This window comes from Bicyclus anynana, chromosome 26 (genome assembly GCF_947172395.1).
Source record: "Bicyclus anynana chromosome 26, ilBicAnyn1.1, whole genome shotgun sequence".
Classification (NCBI taxonomy): domain Eukaryota; kingdom Metazoa; phylum Arthropoda; class Insecta; order Lepidoptera; family Nymphalidae; genus Bicyclus; species Bicyclus anynana.
In genome coordinates this window covers 4,632,933-4,656,067 of record NC_069108.1, presented here as the reverse complement: position 1 = coordinate 4,656,067, position 23,135 = coordinate 4,632,933, and the positions used below count along the sequence as shown (strand labels likewise).

At 35.4% G+C, this 23,135-nt stretch overlaps 2 protein-coding genes across 10 annotated transcripts in view; one reads left to right on the top strand and one right to left on the bottom strand.

Moving 5' to 3' along the window:
- LOC112054371 (EP300-interacting inhibitor of differentiation 3) overlaps positions 1-22,182 on the top strand; it is a 33,906-nt gene extending 11,724 nt beyond the window's left edge. For 2 of the 8 annotated variants that reach the window (XR_008252142.1, XR_008252146.1), the window contains 2 exons: positions 2,971-4,993; positions 7,804-9,397. Coding sequence is in view for 1 of the 8 variants with exons in the window: in XM_052889481.1 (XP_052745441.1) it covers positions 19,955-20,386; positions 21,150-21,968 (1,251 nt within the window). In the remaining 7 variants the exon portion in view is untranslated. Of the gene's footprint in view, positions 1,356-2,970; positions 4,994-7,803; positions 9,398-18,813; positions 20,387-21,149 lie in introns of those variants that run through there. The other 6 variants (XR_008252144.1, XR_008252143.1, XR_008252145.1 and 3 more) reach the window with 6 other exon arrangements.
- On the bottom strand, positions 20,401-22,669 carry LOC128199519 (leukocyte receptor cluster member 8 homolog). Of its 2 annotated transcripts, XM_052889491.1 has the most exons (3): positions 22,171-22,669; positions 21,977-22,080; positions 20,401-21,116 (listed from the first exon to the last, which is right to left on the bottom strand). In XM_052889491.1, the coding sequence occupies exons 1-3, from the start codon at positions 22,400-22,402 to the stop codon at positions 20,499-20,501; spliced, it is 954 nt and encodes a 317-aa protein (XP_052745451.1). In that variant the 5' UTR covers positions 22,403-22,669; the 3' UTR covers positions 20,401-20,498. The 2 variants fall into 2 exon arrangements, with proteins under 2 accessions (XP_052745451.1, XP_052745450.1); XM_052889490.1 differs by having other exon boundaries at positions 21,977-22,669.
- Between the last annotated feature and the right edge of the window lie 466 nt (positions 22,670-23,135).

Genomic DNA, 23,135 nt, shown 5'->3' with positions numbered 1-23,135 from the left:
TTGCATTTTTGTTTTTAAATCGATACTGATGTAAACTATATTGTCAATATTTTTTAATAATAAAACACTGAATACAAACATCTCAGAATACAGAAAAACACCAGAAGGGGTGATAGCGCAAAGGAGTGGAGCCATTTAAACTACTCATTTTATGAGTTAGTACACTACCAAGCGATTACTCACTCTGTGTTTGTCGTGTTGTTTGACGTGCTTTACAGGTGACAAATGTAATTAATAAATTAAGCCGTCTTGTGCTATTTCTTCGTGTAAAAATGCCGTTGGTAAAAAAAAGAAACTGGATGGGATCACATTTCATGTATAAATAGCACATAAATATTCTTATGATATAATAATGAATAATTTTACGTAAATTTAGTTGTCATGGAAACCGATGCCTCCATTTTGTAAGTGTTGCCAATGATTTTCCCTACTTTTAATTTCTATTCAAGGATTTATCATTTAAGTAAAATATTAATCAACTAAATAGGTAGGCATAGGTTCCGGCAAGTAAGTTGAAATAAAATTGCGGTAATCAGCGCAGACAAAGAAAGTGTAAAATAATCTTAAAGCTTTAAAATTATACAAATAACAATGGCGTACTATATTATAATAAGTTCGTTCGTTCTTATGTGTTTGTGTGTTTATTTGCACATTTGTCTGTTTTCGTGTGCTTCTTTGGTCTTTTGTTTTTTTGTGTACCAATTATATGGCCTTATTTATACATGAATTTTAAGAGTCATAAAAATTAGAGAAATAAGACGAGATAATAATAACTGTGCACTCGATTTATATACATATTTATAATAATAATTTTATATAATTATATGCAAACAGTGGTCAGGGTTCCATCGTGACCAATCACTGCTTCCTGTATCCGATCCCTATATCCAGCTGTTAAGATGTTGGTCAAAGCGTTTCGCTATAAGACCATTGACTGAAAGGACTATCGAAACAATAATGGTGGTCTCAACATTCCACAATCTGGCTGTAATCTCGTGAGGTCCAAGTATTTTGATAGGTACTTTTTCTTTTTCAGCTTTGACCAGATTACCGTCATGTGAAACAGTAATACGGCCCTATAATACCTAAATAAAATTAAAATTGCGCCCATTTTTTAACTTTGGGCAGTAAAATTAAATGTACAGTTGTACACTTATTGTTTTCCTTATAACATCCAGCTGTTAAGATAAACTTTTACCACAAAATAGGGAAAAATTTAACAGCGTCATGTATTACGCGGGTGGGAAGGACTAAGAGTGCGGGATGTTTCTAAAATTTTTGGACACACTGCGCGCTATACAATGACATCTAAACGTGGCTTCTGGTGTTTTTCTGTATTCTGAGACAAACATATATATTTTTTTTAATTTGTGAAAAATCGCATTATCATCAACAGCCTGTATCCGTCCACTGCTGGACGGATCTTCCGCCTTGGAAGAAGTTGCACATAGGAAGAAAAGGGATGATGACAGTTTTTAAAATCTATATATATAAAAGAAAGTCGTGTTAGTTACTCCACTTATAACTCAAGAACGGCTGAACGGATTTAACTGAAAATTGGCAGGGAGGTTGTTTAGAGCCAGGAGAAGGACATAGGATACTTTTTATAAAAAAAAGGAAAAAAAAACTAAATAAATAAAAGTCGGGTTTCCCTAATTCCTGACGCTATAAGTCCAGAACGCACGAACCGATTTCCACAGTTTTGCATTCGTTGAATAGGTCTCGGGCTGCGTGACCCGGGTAGGGTAGGGTAGAAGTAGTTGAAAGTTTACATCGAGTTTCACGCGGACGAAGTCCTAATTACTAATATCATTTTTATTTGTGCGTTTATGTTTGTAGTTCATTTTTAATAGATTTTGAAATTTTAAAATCTTATTTATTTTGCAAATATACGGACAATCTTTGCTTTCTATATATAAATTAGTTAACATTGACCTTATTTTTTTTTTTATTTTTTTTTATTTTATTTTATTGAAGGCTTACAAACAACATCATAGTACATAATCATATTATCATATTAGTAATATAAATAAAAATTATAACTATGACACCAGCTTCGGAAACCACAGATTACAATACTATAAAGTAGACTACTACGCACCTAAATATTTTATATAAAATTATTACAAACAAATTTTGAAAAAATTAAAATAAAAAATAAAAAGTGAATAAAAAAAAAATAGATGGAAGAAAAGACTAAAACTAAATTATTAATTAACTAATAGCTATAAACTCTTTAACCGTTTTATAACCAACCGCTTGAAGGTACCTACACGTGTAGAAAAAATATCAATATTATTGAAGAACTCATTGTAGGATTGCGTCATTCTATATAATGGAGAACGTTTGCCCGCATTTGTACGGCAGTTGGTGGTAGCAAAGAGCTGATGCGTTCGAACACTTCGCATTCGAGCCCTGAGTGGTACTTTGTAACAAATTTTGCGCGTTAGGGCTACACAATCGTACTTGTTATTACATAAATCATACAAGAGCATGACTTCGAGTTGCTTTCGTCTACACTTTAAGCCTAGTATATCATATTTTTCAAGAAGTTGGTTATAAGAAAGGTAACTCCGAGTACATTTATAGTGCATCCTGCGTAGAAATTTTTTTTGAACTGTCTCTAGGCTCTTTACATATTTATCATAAAACGGATTCCAAATACAAACACCGTATTCTAATTGAGAACGAATTAGTGATTTGTATAAATGTAAATACGTTGCAGTTCTTTTAAAACCATTACTTGCTCTCATTACAAAACCATACATTCTATATGCTTTATTAATTATGTTTTGAACATGTATATCAAAATGTAATTTACAATCCAACGTTATTCCCAAGTCCTTAATACTGTCAACCTTTTCAAGGCTAACACTATCAAGTGAGTATGTTACATTGCTAATATTCTTTTTTTTAGTAAAAATTAAGTATGTTTACATTTATTTAAACTTAAGCTTAATTTATTTTCAGAACAGTATGCCGTGAAACTATTTAAATCTGCCTGTAGAAGGGAGTGATCATCTGGTGTTTCTATAGTTTTAAATATTTTAAGATCATCTGCATAAAGAAGAAAGTTACTATATTTGAAGCATTTATGAATATCGTTTATGAATAAACCTATTTACCCGAATGTATCATAAAAATCAAAATATACTAACCTAGTCATCATCCTCATCATGTTATAAGTTACGCAAACCCGAAACCGAAAGTTAGTGCAATATTACAGTACGGTTCAATCACTAGTCGACGCGACGCCCCGCGGTTTTACCCGTAGTTTCCATTCCCGTGAGAATATGAGAATAAAATATAGCCTATGACATTTAAATAATGTATCTTTCCAATGGTGAAAGAATTTTGTAAATCGGTTCTGTAGATTCAGAGATCCCAATTTCCCAAATAATACCATAAACTTTAGGCCTAGTTTGGACCATTTTAGTATTCTCTATATATATAAAAAATATTGATATTTATACCTATATATTATTATTATACTGGCTTCTAAGTCTATTTTATAAAGGCTCAAAAATCAAAAACTCACAGCCCTAAAGCCAGTTTTGACATATAAAAAATATTCTCTATTCCTTAGTCTACGTTAAAAGTTGGCTATGGCTTTGGTAGTTTGGTTTAGGAATGGGCAAGTAAATAAAATATATCGTATCGATATTTTTCAAACGTATCGATACATATTTTCTAAAAATATTGATATTTATACCTATATATTAAGCACTGGCTTCTAAGACATTCAGTCTTCGCTGCACAGATCACAAACGATTAGACTATAGATAATTTTCATTAGTACATAATAGTTCCATGACAATTTTTAACCGACTTCCAAAAAGGAGGAGGTTCTACGTTCGGCTGTATTTATGTTTTTTTTTCATGTATGTTCAGCGACAATTCCGCCATTTATGGACCGATTTTAAAAATTCTTTTTTGTTTTGAAGGGTTTGTTTCCAGGGTGGTCCCATTTTTTTTATGTCAGGATTTGATGATGGCATTCTGGAGAAATTGAGGGGAACTTTTAAAAATCGTAGAGACGCCTAGTGCTTTTGTTTGTGTTTCCATAAGGTATTTTAAACCACTACAGTTTTATGAAGGTCTGGAGTTGATCTGATGATGGAGTCGAAACACAGACGTTGGAACTCGTCAACGATTTACAGCAGTTACCTTTTGTTTGGGCTTGATTAATTTGTATTAAAACTTTCCACCTAGATGGGTTGTGACTGTATTAAGGGTCTGGTTATGCAGATGAAGGAGAGTTAAAGGAACTTCACGAAGGTTCACAGTAGCTACCTTGTGTTTGGACTTGATTAATATTATATTGATGAGAACTTTCCATCCATATGGATTGTGACTGCATAGGGGGTCTGATGATGAAGACGGAGGAGAGTTAAGACCACTTCTCATTAGTTATGATACCTTTCACGTTTTTCTGGATATTCATATTACGTGTGAATAAAGGGGGAGTGAAATTTTGTATATACAAAAAATAACATCTTGCCATGTGCTACCTTCTGATAAGTTTGAAGGCGGTGCCAATCCAGTTTCATGTTTTAATTATAGCCGTTTCTGAAAGAACCACAGAAATTTTGTAATTTATACGGCTCGATACTAGAAAATAAGTATCGAAAATCGATATATCGAAAAAAAAATCTGCGTTATATATCGATTATTATATTTTTTTTGCCCAAGCCTAGTTTGGTTTGACTTTCATTTGACATTGAATTGACTCGACAGTGACAGACAGACATTGAGTTTGACTGTGACTTGTCAATGTCATGGCTTGGCTTGTTTTGTTTGAAATTTTGAATCTTCTAATTTTGTTTGTCAAAAAAATAAAATGTATTAATTTTGACTTGTGAATTGTGATTATCAGAGTTAATTTATTTAGATTGGATGTGAACTATAAACGTTTATCGATTACGATATCTACTAATAAATCTAATTTATGAAAAAGAAGGAATTAAAATGTAATGTTCAATTTCGTACATTGGTAAGTTAAGCTAATTCATCCATCTTTATGCCGAACTTCTAAATTTATCGATTTTCAAAGGTACACGTAGATTCAAATTAGGTAGGAGCAAAATATGGGGTTTGTATTGTTTATTCGTGTCTGCACAGTCGTCTAAGCACACGAAATGTATCAAAAACATATCAGCGGCTATTAGAAACAACTATTCCGCCATTTTGACACGAAACAGAACTCGAAAACTTATAATTGAGAACTGCCGCACTTCAAAGTTCAAACTAAAATTGTTTCGTTGAGATTGGGTGTAGTGCAATGTAAATTAACTTAATTATTTCTAAATTGTTCAGTAGTAAAACTTTTATTGACGGCGCTTCATTTTTCTGCTGCCAGCAGTGATGTTAAATACTGTTAGATGTGTTACTAGATCATGAAAAATGAGGCGCTCAAAAGAGGAAATTTCCACACCTCCAATGTTAACAAGAAACATTATTTAAACAAATAATACCTAAATATCGTCTTCAATGTCGAGTTGTGTGTTCAGGAAGTGTTAAAACTATATATACCGTAAAACGGTGTTAGTAGGAACAATCTGGACATTCAAATCAATTTTAACAATATAAATTCCAAGATTATGATAAAAGTTGCTGTCATAGGGAGTCTTGTGCTATTTTATCGCTTTATTACTGTTAGAACTTTAAATTATTAGCTCATTAAGAGAAAAAACCAAAAAAGTGGCCAAATTCTATTTGCCTGTAAAACGGGGTCAATAGATACGACATATGGGGTTATAAGTGAAAAATGGCAGGGTTATCAAAATATTTTTGTGATTACGCAGCTATTTAGGTAAGTTTCTAGATAGATAAATAACAAGTTTAAACAGGTAGGTAGTACCCATATATTTAAAGGTGTTACATAAGTAAGTAGATAGGCAATTATAATAAAATGAAATGGCAATTTTCATTGGCCTGAAAAAGGCCACGTCTAACGGTTGGGTGAGGTGGGTCGAATTGGCTGGCAAAAATATAAAACTTATGTTTTCTTCGTGACACAGTTTAATCTTTGTGTCTTTTTAGGAATGAAGAAACAAAATCAGGCCCCGGCATGTTATTTTTGAACCTCTTTTCATTTACACCCAATTTATCTAGGTAAATCTTCACCAACATTCTTAGATCGTATGAATCCAAAGGATAGCCCCATTCAGCACATTTATTCACATACTTAATAAATTCTAACTCTGTTTCTTTTGTCAAAACTGTTTGACCTCTCTGACTTTTCACATGTCTTGTACAGTGCCTGTATAACACCAATCTGTGTATTTTATATTTATTCGCGACAGTGTCAAGTGAAAAACCACCCACAGAATATTCCCTGACGGCTTCTTCAAATATTTTAACGTCGTATTTTAAATATTTCTAGTATGTGGCATGTTGTACGTGGCATGTCATACCTGGTTAAGAATAAAAAAACAAATTATTAAACATGGTACAGATTTCTCTAACATAAAAGTTAATAATTACCTATTAAAAAATAAAAAATAGTTCCTACCTATTAAAATATAAAAAAAAACTTGGATTATAATTAAAGTGGCAACCCTAACAAGACGTTCCTAAAAACCCCTTTCATATTTCTTCCAAACCCTTTCTCATTTCTATCCACCCATTTGTTGTTTCTATTTACCCCCTGGTTGTCTCTGGTTTATATTCACCTCAAAATCAAATAATTGGTACGAGTTTTTGTTTAATTTACCATAATAATCGAATTAATTTAAAAAACTTACCTTTTCAATTTGAACAGGATCAAATTCACTATGAAATCAACTGAGTTTACAGTCAAAAACACGATATATTTAATAATTAGGACGAAGTTAGCAGGAGCACAAATCGTATGCAAAAACCCGTTGCAGTTCAATTGATTTTTTTTCTTATAAAATGTCAATTTCAAATGATAGAAGTGTTGTCAGACCAAAGTCAAATATGTTGCCAATGTAAAAAATACAATAAACTACTACTAGTGTTGTATTCTTTGACTCACAGGCGTTTAGACTTTTTCCCAAGAATATTTCTATTTACCCTGTGAATTCTATTCACCCTGTTTTACGGTATATATATAAATAATAATGGAATTAAAGATAAAATTGTGCATGTGTGCTCTCAGTTTTGTAGCCTATTAATCAGATCACTTTTTGCGGTGATTTTGTAGGGACGTAACCGATCTATATTATAATATTATCTTGGCTTGGCTGCCAGGTATTTTTTTATTTAGAATTGACTGGCTCTTGACTACAGTCATGCCTGGTGGAAAGTAATGATGAGGTCTAGGTTGGAGCTTCCCTTCCTAAGACATTTAGGAAGGGGACATTTACAATTCTTAGTTGGCCTATATAGTATCTACATATAGGAAAGAATATAATTTAGTATATCAAGCCTGATAGCCTAGTGGATATGACCTCTGCCTCCGAATCCGGAGAGCGTAGGTTCGAATCCGGTCTGGGGCATGCACCCTTTTTATTAAATATCACGTGTTTCAAACGGTGAAGGAAAACATTGTAAGGAAACCTGCACACCAGAGAATTTTCTTCTCTGTGCGTGTGAAGTCTGCCAATCTGCATTGGGCCAGCTTGGTGGACTATTGGCCTAGCCCCTCTCATTCTGAGACTCGGGCTCAGCAGTGAGCCGCATGAGGTTGATAATGATGATATCAAGCCTAAATAGATTAGCATGTAAGTAGGTTGGTTACCATATTATGATCTAGCGGACGCCTGTGACCCAACCAGTTTTATACAACCCAATTTTTAATACAATTTTTAAAACTAATTATATTTTTACTTGTTTCAGATATTGTCATATTTTAAGAAGCCAAGACACAATTTCAGATAAGCATAAATAATTTTGCCTGTACAGTGACTTTACTGGTCTAGATAACTGTGTGGATGTGACTTTGATTCCAGTTATAAGACAATGTGCAGTCATAATATGTAATCATGTGCAGGTTAAATTGTAAATGTAAGATAGTGAAAAATTGGCTATACATATTTGTTGTGGGGTTCTTCTAAGACCTACTTAGTTTATTGTAATAATTACCATCAAATAGAGAAGTATGTGTATAATTGTATATTAAATAAATAATGTTTTAATTTAAAATTTTACACCATCTGGTACATCTGTGATTATAATTATCAATTGCTATTCAATCTTATTTCAGGTTTTTATTTGTAAAAGAAATACAACTTGTAATGGCAGCATATGAGGGATTTAACTCCCCTATGTGTGCAGCTGTGTAACTGGAAATAATGAATAAAATATTAAAAATTAAAATATTCCAGGTGTTAGAATATTTCTCTGTTACTTGTAGGTAGCTAAAGTCTAGTTGCTAAGTCCTGTGATATTTGTATGTGGAATAATGGCAAGTCAGTATTCTCAATGGGGATGATGACTAGGTTTGAATATATTGATTTTTATGATATATTCGGGTAAATAGGGTCAATGTTAACTAATTTATACATAAAAAGCAAAGATTGTTTGGATATTTGCAAAATAAATGAGATTATAAAATTTCAAAAACTATTCAAAATATTTTATCGTAATTAGATGAAAATTAATACAGTTTTAGCTTCCTTACGTTAAATGTGACATTTTTTAATATATGAACTATAAGCATAAACGCACAAATAACAAAGATATTAGTATTTTTGTTTGAACGCGCATACAAATCTAACGATCGTTACATTGCCTATGACGTCATTATTTCGAGCCATTTTGTATGGGGCGTTTTTCAGGGATCCGCGGCAGCGCCGCAAATCTGACTCTTTAAATCCCTGTAGCTCCGAAAGTAATGATCGCAGATACCCTGTTCCTTTTACAAAATTGCTTTACTATTAGTATACTATTAATTTATATACAATTTAAAAAACTGTCATCATCCCTATTGTTTATTTTGTACTGTTTGTTGTATCTTTGTACAAAATATTTACAAGATTTCTTGTCCAGCAAAAGAGTTTGGTGAAGAATAAAAATAGCATGAATATTTTAGTATTAAATAATCATGCACTGCAGTTTTATTCTGTAAATGGGTCGCTAAAGTCTAGTCTCCAAGTCTTAACACGTTGACGGACAGTACTCTCTCACATGTTATGGTTGCTGAGACAGTACTATTTTTCATACATTGCCCATAGGCGTAGCGTCACAGCGCAACTATTATAATAACACATGATATGACAGAACGGATATAGACGTGAACGTCATAAGGCGTTCTGTCACTATGGCGATATGTATTTTTGTAGATATATGACAGTACGTTCTGAAGCGTAACCGTCTATATCCGTAGTGTCATATTTGATATGCCCTAAGTAAATGTTTTGTGCACTTACGCCCTCAGGCGTCAATGTCTATGTGATAGTAAAAAATAAAACAAAGCTTTAATCAGTCAAAATTAAGTTTTATTTATTAAAAATATCAAAACAATCACAGTTATTACAATGGCATACAATTTTTATAAACTAAATGTAATTAAATCTTCTCAAAAATCAACATAATTATATTTAAATCAGTCTTACATTTTGTACGTAAGGAACGTGAATCACAATCAGTTTCATAATCTAAAAATCAGTGTAATTATTCATTAATGTCAATACTATTATGGTAAGATTCAAAACATGATGGACACAACGGGGGTTTATCGGGGCATCCTTTACAGCGATAGCTCGTTTCCTTTCGAATATTTTTTTTTTGTACAAACTTTGCACTTTAGGAAAGCAAACTTTTTTGTTGTACCAGGTCTAGATAAAATTTGTTCTGGCCAATGACCAGTGGTATTATTTTCGGTACCAGAAATATTGACTGCCTGTGGAGCAGATGATGTGCTTGGTCGGAATCGTCTGTTATCATAAATGCTGCTTTGATTGACCATGTCTTTTGCTTTCATATTTCGATCATGAATCCCAATCATCACCTTGATCAGTTCTTCTCGATAGTTAATATAATGATACGAAGAGGCGTTGTTTTTCTTATATTTTTTATATAGAAAGTAAGCATTCCATACCGCAATATCTAGCAAGTGAAACAATACCTTTTTGTACCATCTTATAGTTTTTCGGGGGCACGAGTAATAAGATATCATTTGATCGGACCTATCAATGCCAGACATGTACCTGTTATAAAGTTCCACTTCTGCGGGTTTCTGTCTTCTCTTCCCAAATCTGTTACACACTTCCACAATCGAAGGATGTTGGCCAGTGGTAATCATCATTACTGGACGTTTATCTTTCCACTTTGAAACGTAAACTTTATTCTTACGTGCCCATACGTGCTCACCTCTCTTCAGCTTTTTCTTTACAATATATACAGGATTTTCTCTACGATTTGCCCGCAAGGTTCCAGTGCAGTGGGTCTTCAAATCAATCAGTTTCTGTGATAAATTCACAGAATTATAATAGTTATCCATAAAAAGATGATGACCATGTAGCAAATACGGACGCATTAATCGCAATACGAGTTTTTCTGTCTTAGACCCATTTTGACCCAAGTCTTGCTCAGGTGCTTCTTTACCTGAATACATTTTCATATTTAGCACATAGCCATCAGATGTGGTGAGTTCGTAAAATTTGATGCCATAGCGAGCCTTTTTCGACTTGATGTATTGACGAAATTGCAAACGACCTCGAAACAGTAGAAGCGACTCATCCAATGATAGTTCTTTTCCAGCATTGTAAATTTTACGAAAGTTTAGTGTCATCATATCAATAAATTTTACTACCTTATTTTCTCCTTTGGCTTCCAATTCCGATGCATAGAGGCAGCGTAGGATTTGCTCATATCTTCGTCCTGACATTATGAAACTAAATATGGGGTGATAATATAGTGGATCGGATAATGAATAAAGGTTTCTTTGTTTAGGACATTTTATATGACCTTTGAGTAGGCTAAGTCCAAGAAATTTCATAATATCTTCAGAAGTGACTTCACGGTATGCCATTTTGCGGCTATGTCTGGTGTGAGGTCTATTACTATTGCATAAAGCATTCCCATAACTATTAGTGCAGTTTACCAGGTATTCTATATAATTTTGCGGAAATGCAAGGTAGAAAAAATCAAGAACTCCGTTCATGTCATCAACATTTACGGTTATACCACATTGAGAGCTATCAAAATTGAAATCTGGTATTTCGGCAATTGTGTGAGACCATGATTCATCTGCAAGAGGTATATCTGATACCCTAGGACTCGTATTGGTAGGGTTCGGTGGATCAGAGGTGACTTGATCCACATTAGTGTTCTCTTCGTCATTTACAAACACACCAGGTACCAATGGAGCAGGTTCTTGGTTTACAGGGATCTCAGAACTTTGTATAACGTGATTACTAAGTTCATCATGGTCATCTGTATCACTAGATGAAGAGGATGTAGACTCACCAGAGGATACTGCAGCTGTTCTATGTTTTTTGTGTCTCGTTTGTGATGCCTGAGCTTCATCCTCGGAACTCGAAGATACTTCACCAGATGGTTGAAAATCGGCATCGGATCCGAATTCTCCATCATCTTCGAAGGGGTCATGACTCGATTCAGAAGTCAAAACAGCGTCAAATAGGTCCTGAATCCGCTTTTGTTCTTTTTCATATGAATTGCGAGAAAATGCCATCTGCAAAAATATTAGTTTACAATGTGTTACAACTAAATGGTATTGAAAACATACATTAGCAACATAAATCAGTTATTTGCATAAACAAATATACTAGTTTTAGTATTTTGTATTCATAAAACAATAAAATTACGTTGAAAACAAACAATACTTACGTTCGAAAAAATAATTGCGCGCGAAATCACGTAACGACCTGTCGGCGCACCGCCGTGGCGCAGTACTAAACAAAATGTATGAAAACACGACGGCTATGGGCGTAGTGTGTGTAAGGGTGGTGCCAATAAAATTTGGATGTGTGAGTGCAGGTACTTTCTTTGAACAGATTTTTTAACATTGTGTGGTGACAGTACAAAGTCTAAAATATATCTTCGGTGACAGTACAACATGCCCTTCCTTATGATTGCCGGTAAAATTTTACGTCGTATGGCGTACTGTGTTTAAACTAGTCAAAAGATCGAAGTCGAAGGGCGTACTGTCGTATTACTTCTGACTGGCTTGACGCCTACAGGCAGTACTGTCCGTCAACGTGTTAAATAATTGTTACTCAGTATTTAAAAAAAAAATAGCATGAATGTTGTAATATTGATACATATTCATGCTGTTTAATTTTACTTTGTTGATAGGTTGCTAAAGTCTCAATAGTGAGTCCATAGAGGTTGCCAAAGTCTTGGAACAGTTTCTTATTATTTTATATTGGTTTTCTGTCTTCATAAGCCAATTTGATAGATAGTATTTTCTTCTGAAAGAGCTTGGTAGTAATAAAATAATAATTCATACTGTTTTATTCATGTTTTTAAATATTTTTTAAATAGTCATTGGTCACTAAAATCGTTGAGTTCAGCAAATTATTCATGAATAGTATAAGTCTTCTTAATTGAATCTGAATATTTCCTGGGAAAATTAAAAATAGCAGGAATATGTTTATATTGTTAAATATTCATGCTATTTAATTTTGCCTAAAAGTCCAGTCGCTAGGATCTATCTTGAATCTTCAAAAATTCTTGGAGGAATCACGTGATTCATCTATTCACAAAAATTTTCATTAGTTGTCCTGGTAAAAACTTTAAACTTTTCAAGATAGCATGCTTCTATATGTCATTTGGGTGCTGTGCACTTCTCTAAAAATTGGGCAAAATATTGCGTTCTGATATTTTTCTTGACAATATATGGTTTGCAGAGCGTTATTTGTAAAAGGAGCAGTAGCATCTAAAGTCGGTTTTATTGTCGGTTTAATCATAATTTTGTATACATTCCAACGCCAATAGGTAATAAGTTCTGATGGAGCCAAATCTATCAATTTTCTAACAGCCGGATCTTGAGTGGATAACCAATCTTCGATTATTTCACTATTAGGTCTAATTGGTGAATTTTCAAATTCCTCAATCAACCATTCTTTGGAAGGATCGAGATATGAATTCCTAAATTGAGTCAATAATCTCTCTCCTAAACTACAAGGATCGACTAAACAATCCAATTCAGGTACAGCCATAATTCTCTTACTTAATTTTATTTAACTAAAAGGTTGCTAACGTAGCAATGGTGAGTCCAGCAAATATAGCAGGAATGGGGATGATGACTAGGTTTGAATATATTGATTTTTATGATACATTCGGGTAAATAGGGTCAATGTTAACTAATTTATACTTAAAAAGCAAAGATTGTCTGGATATGTGCAAAATAAATGAGATTATAAAATTTCAAAAACTATTAAAATTTTTTTATCGTAATTAGATGAAAATTCATACAGTTTTAGCTTTCTTACATTAAATGTGACATTTTTTAATATATGAACTATAAAGATAAACGCACAAATAACAAAGATATTAGTAATTTTGTTTGAACGCGCATACAAATCTAACGATCATTACATTGCCTATGACGTCATATTGTCGAGCCATTTTGTATGGGGCGTTTTTCAGGGATCCGCGGCAGCGCCACAAATCTGACTCTTTAAATCCCTGTTGCTCCGAAAGTAATGATCGCAGATACCCTGTTTCTTTTACAAAATTGCTTTACTATTAGTATACTCTTAATTTATATACAATTTAAAAAACTGTCATCATCCCTATTGTTTCATTGTTTTATATTAACATGTATTTATTTATTAAAACACAAAGGGTACAATTTAACTAAAATAGGCATACATTGAAATAAATCTAAATCTATAGAATTAAAAGAAATTAAAACTAATACTTACCTAAAAATACTTATCAAAATTGGTAGGGTGCCCATAACGCAGGCAGCATTCTCGCGTTGGAATGCGATGGAAACTCTTTAGTGCCAGAAAGCTGCTTTCCCGAGGGTCGCCTGTTGTGTCCCTGAGGCGTTTGCTGATCTCCTTGTGTAGTCTAGGCTAAAGATGTAAATAAACCGATTTAAATTGTTTTAAATAAAATTCTGCGGTTCTAAACCTTTTTAAACGGTTTCAAACTCGACTACGAAAATAATAATAAATGTGTTTTATACTTCATTGAAGGATAAAGGAAGGGTTTTAAACGGGATTTTTTGTTTTAAATGGAATGGTTTGATTTGTTTTAAACCGGCCTTGCAACTATAGTCTGGGCGCTCCTGCCCCACGGACCTAGTGTCTCGACGCCAAGTGGGGCGAATTCATGCTGGGCACCGAGACAACTGTAATTTGCAAATCCGCCCTGGCACGTCCTCTGGTCGACTGAAATGTGCATGGCACAAGGGACTTACAATTATTGGGTTGTTAACTTATGAATAAGCTAGAAACTAAATATTAATATGGAGAAATCTACAAGTACATAAAATAGTGCAGGAATAGTTTCTTATTGTTTTATATTGGTTTTGTGTCTTCATACACATAGTAAGACGCAGCTAATGCGTCGGCGCACGTGGCGTCCCACACCAGCGCACGACCCATTCTCCAGGGGATTAATGACGTCTGACGTCACGATCTGAGGCTCCAAAACGGCGGGAACGTTAGTACTGAGGAGCGCTTCTAAGGATGTCATTAAGCTCAGAGTGTAAGCGGGCTTCGCAAGATGTACAATTGTGTGTACAAGAGTGTAAGCGGACTTCGCAAGATGTACAAATGCAGCTCCAACCCGGAGAGCCGCTGCTCTCCGGGTTGGAGCTGCGTAGCACCGAATTGCCGCTGCAATTCGGGAAGATTCTGGGTCTTTTAAGAGTGCCAGTATTGAGTGAGGGATATGGATGGAGCCAGTGGCCTGATTCTGGTCTAGAGAATGGAAGGAGCCTCGCCCGGTTGTTGCCAGTCGTTTCCTCAAGGAAAGAATTCAGCGATGAAACTGACGTAATAGTGTCCCAAGCCCTTTGTATTTTTGGTCTGGTTGGGAAATTTTGACTTGGTCCAGTTAGCCAGGCATTCTTAGCCTCACTACCTGCGAGATCGGAAGTACTAAGGATTGAGGCTAAGAATGCTGGCAGAGCAATACTGGAATCTTTGCGAGTACCCAAACCACCTTAAACCTAATCGGTAGGGTGGCTTGGGTGTTTTTTTTTAATTTGTAACAAATCAGCTAAAACTGTTTTAATCACCACCCAAGGTGCCATCATCAAGGTACCATACATTTAATTTGGAATTTAGACTACGAATTTATTTGGAATTATTGAAATTATTGCCAAACTAAATATGGCTGCCAATAAATTCAATAATCCATGTCCATCCATCCAGATAATCCATCAAAACGTAAACCGAGGGGTTCACCTTGTTGACAACCTACTGCCAAAATGATTTCGTTGCTTTTGTATAATAATTTTGAAGGATGGTGATAACACTGCATTTAAAATTTTTAAATTTCAGGAGCCGTAATTTTAATTTCGTTTAGCTATGTAATTTTAGAAGTACCTCGCGTGAATCGCTTATCTAAAATGTGCGTACAGCATGCACAGCTGCGTCACAAACGCCGCGGGTGCCTAAACCGACTTGACTAGGTTCAAATATCATAAACTGTCACATGGAATGGAAAACTATATGGAACTTAAGCTAACTTATCCTTAATAACTATACAAATCATGCCCACGTGGAATGGTGGCAAGAATACTGGCTGCATTTCCGCGCTAGACAGCCAGGCTGGTCCTGATCCAATTTCCAGTAATGGTCTATGGTGGGCATAGGATTTAGACCCATGTACATTATAACACCAAAAAAAGTCTTCATCTCCTATCTCCTCTATTTGCGTTTTTCCATCGTTTCATCCTGCTGAATTGTCCACTACAAATTTGTTTTAGTAAATGAGCATAATTATTAGTGTGATTTATTTCTTCAATCAAGTCATCGGGTACAAAATATTCATAGATTTTAGTTAATGAAACTTGTCCATCGTCAATAATAGCGTCGATATTCTGTACCCCATAATTCCCAGTAAATGTTTCTCTATCTAACAGCAGAACCTCAGATTTCCATTCTGAAACCGGGGCGTCAGGTAAAGATGAAGTTCCTAGAGTCTGTGACGGTGGCAGTACTTCGCTTGAACTATTTGCTATAAAGTTAGCTATTACCTCATTACTCTCGCTGTCTTCATCATCACTACCATCGTCGGGTTGATATTCATCGTCACTACCATCGCTGAATGGCTCTTCGTCAGAATTCTCTAAAAAACCCACTATTTCTTCTGCGGTGTAATTTCGTCTCGACATTTTAGCAAATATGCTGAACAACCAAATGGAATAACCTCAAATAGTAATGGAACTATAAGGCCTATAAGTGTCAAATAATAATTAGTGACGTCTAGTGTCATGAAAGAGCGAATCAAACTCATTTGTCATTCAATTTATTGTCTATAGTAATGTGTGCACCCGTGACTCACTGGACGTGGGAGAGAAAATATTTTATTCCACGCCCATGAGTCATAATGAGTAAAATAAATTGAAAACAATTATTATTTGTATGAATTATTGTTTTTTAAGGCAATGTGAATATTCTTTAATCTAACGGAACAAGAAAAATGTTGGACGTGGGCAGTCAAATTTTTTTTTGTATGAGGACAGTGAAGTTGTTACTAAGGATTTGACACTTGACACATTTAATCAAAATACGACAATATTTAATGTCAAATCCCTAGGAAAACTGTCAGTTTGATAATCTGAACATTTGACATAATATTTTTTATTTATATGATTTTAATAATTTTATTTTAAATCTTGTTTTTTGTTCAAAATTAAATCTTGCCAAAATAAACGTACGTAACGTATTTCGTAATAATAATAAAAAAAACTAAAGGCAGACGTCATATCCACTAGGCTGTCACAGCTCTTATATCAAAATACTCTGTTACTATTCAGTTTCGGGGAATTTATTTAATAAAGGTAGTGTTTCGGCAACGATCATAACGTATCTTTCGCGCTGGTGTCCCTGGCAAGTAGGAACAGGTGGATCTTACGATCTCCAAGTTGTAGCAAATACTTCAATATCTTCAATTTCTGAAGATGATGGTATTATATTTACCGTTCCAATTGAAGGTATTTTACCATTCCAATTGGAGGTATTTTACTATTCCAATTGAAGGTATTTTACCATTCCAATGTAGAATAGTCCTTTCTTACATATTTATATGGCTGTCTTCACAGACGCAAACCTCCAGAGTCTCCGATAATTATACGTCCAGTACCATGCCAAGGCTCAGTAAGTCTTATTGTAGTTCCTGTAACAGCTCCTACTTCTCCCTGCCATTTTTTTTCTGTCATACAGGTCTTTCCTACATTCTGAGTATTCCTAGACCCTTTGCAGCTCAGTCAGTTGACACTGGCTTATAGGGTCAATCAAATTGTTGACATAGTTTGCAAAAGCAGTCAAACCTTGTAACTTGCCCGTCTTTTTACGAGATCTTTTTCTTCCCTCTCCGCCATTTGAGAAGCTAACGATAAGTCTAAACGTCGTAGGCTTGATCGCAGACGCAGGCTCGCCGTTTACTTTACCGCTGCTGTTCTTGGATTGAAATGGAAAACATTCACTTTTATTATAATTATTGCTAGACTGTTTTGATAATTCGTCTTGCGACTTGGCTATAAGTGAAAAATATAATGTTTCAAACTCATGTCTTTCTGTTAACTGCAGTGACATGTCACCAAGCACCCATTCGACAGAATGAGACCCATTGGATGAATATTCTATACACCCAGACACTGAAAAACACCCATGCTCATTACACAAATATTTTCCAGTTGTGGGAATCGTAAATGTGTACTGATCAAATAAAAATCTTTTTTTACGTGATGTGTTGATATTTTCATCATCGACATAGTACAATGATTATAACTTATAGGGTAGGTACTTTTAAAAAATATATTTAATCTCAGAAACCCATTTTAAGATGATGAAAAAGTTAGCGAGTTAATAGAGATCCCTCCGTAACGTTATCAAGACTAACTTCTTTCTAAAGGAATTCCGTTTTAATTCAATAAAATATAATTAAAAATACTAATAATGCACCTCAGATTGGGTAATGATTCTCCTTCGCTTAACAGGTAGACTCGTAGATTTAAATGCCAACAAAGGTATAGCTGCAGGCTATAATAAAAGGTCGCAAGCTAGAGATTTCACAAAAAGGGGAGAATATAGCCCAAAATTTGAATTCGCATGGAGATGTCAGATGGTGGTATAAAAGATTGTAAAGGATGGAGTAAAGTGAGTTAATAAATGTCTACAATATATTAAGATGCTTAACTTGTTTGATAAAACGAAATCTGTCTGAGAGCTCTACAGAGTCATTATCACTTACAAGTCCGCCAACCCATAGCAGAGTGGCTTGCTGGGTCATTGCTTAAAATCAAAACGATGATGTGGTGTATTATAGGTCCCGTGGGTTACCGGTTTTATTAATTCGTTAGCAACTAATTCAGTAGTTTCTCAAAGTATATTGGACTTGCCGATGGTGATATTGGAAGAAGAGCCTGGATCTGGACCATCATCATCTAGATTATCCTAAATCACACCCTTTACCTACATCACCTCCATTACCACTACCTACAACTCCCCCCAGGAGTAGCTCCCAGACCAGTTCCCATTAGCACTCCTAGACGCTCACCACGTCGCCGCAGACGCTGCGTGACCCCATTAACGCAAGATGCGATATCCGACAGAAGGGCAGAAATAGAAGAAGCCAACAGGGATATTTTGATGAAACTTTTAGAAGAAATAAGAGGAATAAAAGAAATGCTTTTGTCAAGGTGACTGTTTATAATTATGTATTTTTATATTAAAACTAGTGGACCCGGTCAAGCTTCGCCTTGACTTATGTGCACTTCTTCCCTATCCCTACTCTACACTACTCTACCCCTACCATACCCTTCCCCTTGACTCTTAAACGTTTGTATGGGAAATAGAAAAGGGTTGTCTTTATGGTTTTCCCGGCAATTATTCTAATTTTTCTCACCTTTTAAACCTTCCCTATACCTCCACGAACATTTCAAGACCAAGATAAGATAAATCCGTTCAGCCGTTTTCGAGTTTTAGCGAGACTAACGAACAGCAATTAATTTTTATATATATAGATGAAGTTTTTTTTTACTACATCACGAATTTTTCACCTTTATAGAAACTGTATGTAAAAATGTATATGTAATTAGGGAAAGAATTGTATTTCCTTCTCATCGCAGGGATATCAATGCACCTAGTAACCTCAGCTATGACTGCATTAACTGTTTGCTGTGCCATTGAATGAGCGGTAATGTCTCCTATTGGCCATTCATATGACCCTGTTGTGTAAAAAGACAATGCAGTCAAAACCTAAAAAAAACACCTTCAGATGTTGTTACAATTTTTCTTAATCGTACACTCTTGGCAGAGTGGTCATGGTTGCTGCGATGAGCGACGCCTTCTGTGCAATGCTCCTCCACTTTTAGCGATTGGCTGCGTTTTGAGTACACTCCGCCAAAGATGACTGTGTAGTAGCCTTAACTAAATCAGTTCAGCGGGTTGGAGATCGGCCTCTGGATCTTTTGCCGTGGACTTGCCCTTGCACTACCAACCGCTCTATTGAATCATGATTTCTGGAGATGTGACCAAAGAACTTCATTACAGTACCTATTTTTAATAATATTTTGTCTCTACATACTTTGTCTGACACAAAAAGCACAAGAACTTAGCCTACTTACGTAAATGAAGTCATTGAATACCAGTATACACTGCACTGGCCGCGTACTGACTGAGCGAGCAGCTTCGCGAGGCAGCCTCGGACGTTTGCCTCGCAACGTTTGCCGCGCGAGGCAGCCTCATTCTGTAATTTAATACACATGAGACTGCCGCGCGCGGCAAAGCCGAGCCAGACCGAGGCTGAGCAAAAGACTCGAACGCTCAGTAGTTACTCACAAGTCGAACAGAAGCCACGCGCGAGTAGCGCATATTCAGTTTAGATTAAGATTATCATGAGGCCGTGCGTTCGGAAGGCTATCGCCACCACTGCCTTTATACTGATTCATCAACTTGTACAAAAAAAGAAAAGAAAAAAATCTAAACATTTTTGGATAAAAACGTTATACAAAAACAGATTTCAAGCTGGAAACAGAATATTTGAAGAGCTGTGCTTTGATGACGCAGAAAGCAATTTCACTAGAATGAATAAAATTGAATTTGAACATCTGTACTCTCTTATAAACGCCAAAATAAGCAAGAAGGACACAAATTTTCGAGAAGCAATAACCGCAAGGGAAAGATTGTTGGTTACGTTAAGATTTTTGGCCACGGGAGATTCTTATACCAGTTTGCAGTATCTGTTTCGTATATCAAAACAAAGAATATCAGTAATCGTTCATGAAGTTTGTGATGCGTTAATCGATGTGCTAAGGGATTATGTTAAGGTAAAATAAAATAATTTTATTCCATTTTTCGTACATTTTTATTAATTATTACAACATGACAAATAGACAAAAAGACAATTAATATGAAACGCTTAATTAAACAAGTACTTATCTAACAATGAGGATGAGGAGGCGGAGGGGGCATCGGTGAGGTAGGAGGGATCGGTGGGGTAGGAGGCATCGGTGAGGTAGGAGGCATCGGTGAGGTAGGAGGCATCTGTGATTGAGGAGGCATCGGTGATTGAGGAGGCATCGGTGAGGAAGAAAGACAAGACGTATTATTGGAACTGTTTAGCCCACTGTATGATTGAGTATAATAACCAGTGTATGATGGGTATGCTCCCATGTCCGCTTCGAAAATAATTTTATTTATAGCATGCTTTACATGTGCTAAAGTAAAAGCGTCATATTTTCGCAACTCATTTGCGACATATTGCCCATAAACATCGTAGGAGTCATGTTTTTCCGAAGCAGCACTATCACTTGCACACTGTTGTAATAGTGTTAAGGCTTCTGATATAGCATTATCAGTTAAATCATTTGGCTCAGTTCTTTTAGTTCTCTTCTTTGCTCTCGTATATTCATTTCTGGTTTCTTTAACTGTATTTTCATTACCGACTTGATTTTGAGTTTCACTTTGACTGCCACTATTTTGAGTTTCATTTTCACTGCCATCATTTCGAGTTTTACTTTGACTTCCATCATTTTGAATTTCACTGTGACATGCATTCTGTAGGGTGAAAAATCATAATTTTAATTACAGATACCATCATCCGAAGAAGAGTGGCTTACTATAGCAAGAGAATTTGAGACAAAATGGAATTTTCCGCATGCTATTGCAGCAATGGATGGGAAACATGTTATATTACAATCGCCTATAAATAGTGGCAATGATTTCGATTGTTACAAATTGTTTCCCAGTATAGTCCTATTTGCTTTAGTTGACGCCAATTATAAATTCCTGTATGTAGATGTTGGTAGCAAAGGTCGTATATCAGATGGCGGTGTGTTTAAAAATACCAATTTATATAAAAAACTTGAAAGAAGGGAACTTAATATTCCTCCGCCAGAAATCTTACAAATACCTTATGAAACTGCAGTGCCGTATTTTATTTTGGCCGATAAAGCATTTGCATTGGATGAGTACACAATGAAACCTTATGAAGGTACTCCAAATCGAGGTTCAATGGAAAGGATCTTTAATTACCGACTGTCCAGAGCAAGGAGAGTTGTGGAAAATGCTTTTGGCATTTTAAGTTCTGTGTTCAGAGTATTGAGGAAGCCCATACTATTGGAACCAGAAAAAGCTACAAAAGTCGTGTTAACTACTATATACTTATATAACTACTTGCGAAGGGATCAAGAGGCCTCTCAAAGGTTTACTGCCCCGGGATCATTTGATGTCGAAGCTGAAGGAACAATAATACCCGGGCGATGGCGGCAGGATACAGAAATGTCATCAATGCTACCTATTCGAGCTATGCCACGGCGAGGGCCAACAGATTTAAAAGAAATACGTTCACATTTAGGGAGACATTTTATTACAAATGGAGCAATTGCTTGGCAGAATAATTATCAGTAAATACTCACGTCTTCAGGTAAAGTATCTTGAGTATTTCCTGGATGGTTTCTATCGCCCAGGAAGCTGAAAGCTTCATAGGCGTACCAATTTGATTTATATATGTCACCACGACCTGTAATAAATAATAAATTAATTAAATTTGTACGACTGACTATAAATATGTAATGACTGTACGAAAACATAATAATAAACATAAACATACCTGATCCTGTGATACGGCTTTTCTTTTCACGTGACCTTTCCCTCCTATAGGATCCTAGCAAAGACTCCATCTTTTTTTTTAAATCCATTATTGGAATGTTCATTTCACGATTTATGTTATTCCACGCATCTTCTCTTAGTCCTCTGTTGGTATAATTAGGACATTGCGCATCCCAAAGTAGTTTATATTCTCCATATAAATGTATTAATTTGAGACACTGTTCTCTATTCATGATAATATAATTATACTTATGTTCTCTATTCCGTATTCGTCGAACAAGCGAGGCAAAACACGACCGTCTTGAGTGCGCGCGGCAAACGTACTGAGGCGCCTTTGAGCATGGACAAAAACCGACAACGTTTGGCTCGGGTCGCGGCACGCTCGGGCGAGGCAGCGCGTGCGTTTGCCTCGGCCGAGGCGCGTCTTGACCGACCGAGGATTTGCCTCGCGCGGCTGCCTCGCGAGGCTGCTCGCTCAGTCAGTACGCGGCTATTTACCTTTGTTACTATCGACAAATCTGTCGATTTTGTCGGTTTTGTAATCATTGGCTGTAATTTGGAAACATATATTTATCACCAATTCCTTATAAAGACGATACATACTGCGGCATATAACAAACGAGTATCTAAAAAGGTTATATTAATTATTATATTGATGGTAAATAGAGTAACGGTTTTTTGATCTAGACAGACAAATATACTTTGCACTTTGTACACATACTCTTAGAACGACTAGCACACGATTCTATTGCAAAATCTAGGAGATGTTATGTTGTCGCCTATTGTAAAAATTGAAAGGTGATCAAAGCCGTCATGTCGTTTTGAAACTGAGGAAGTTGGCTCTGTTTAATTTTTTTGTCTCGTTGTTATGGAACTCTTCATCGCCTTCTGCTATTTCTAATCTAAAATTAAGTAATTCCATACTTTTACTTCGTTGAATATCTGCAGCGATACAAACGCCATGCA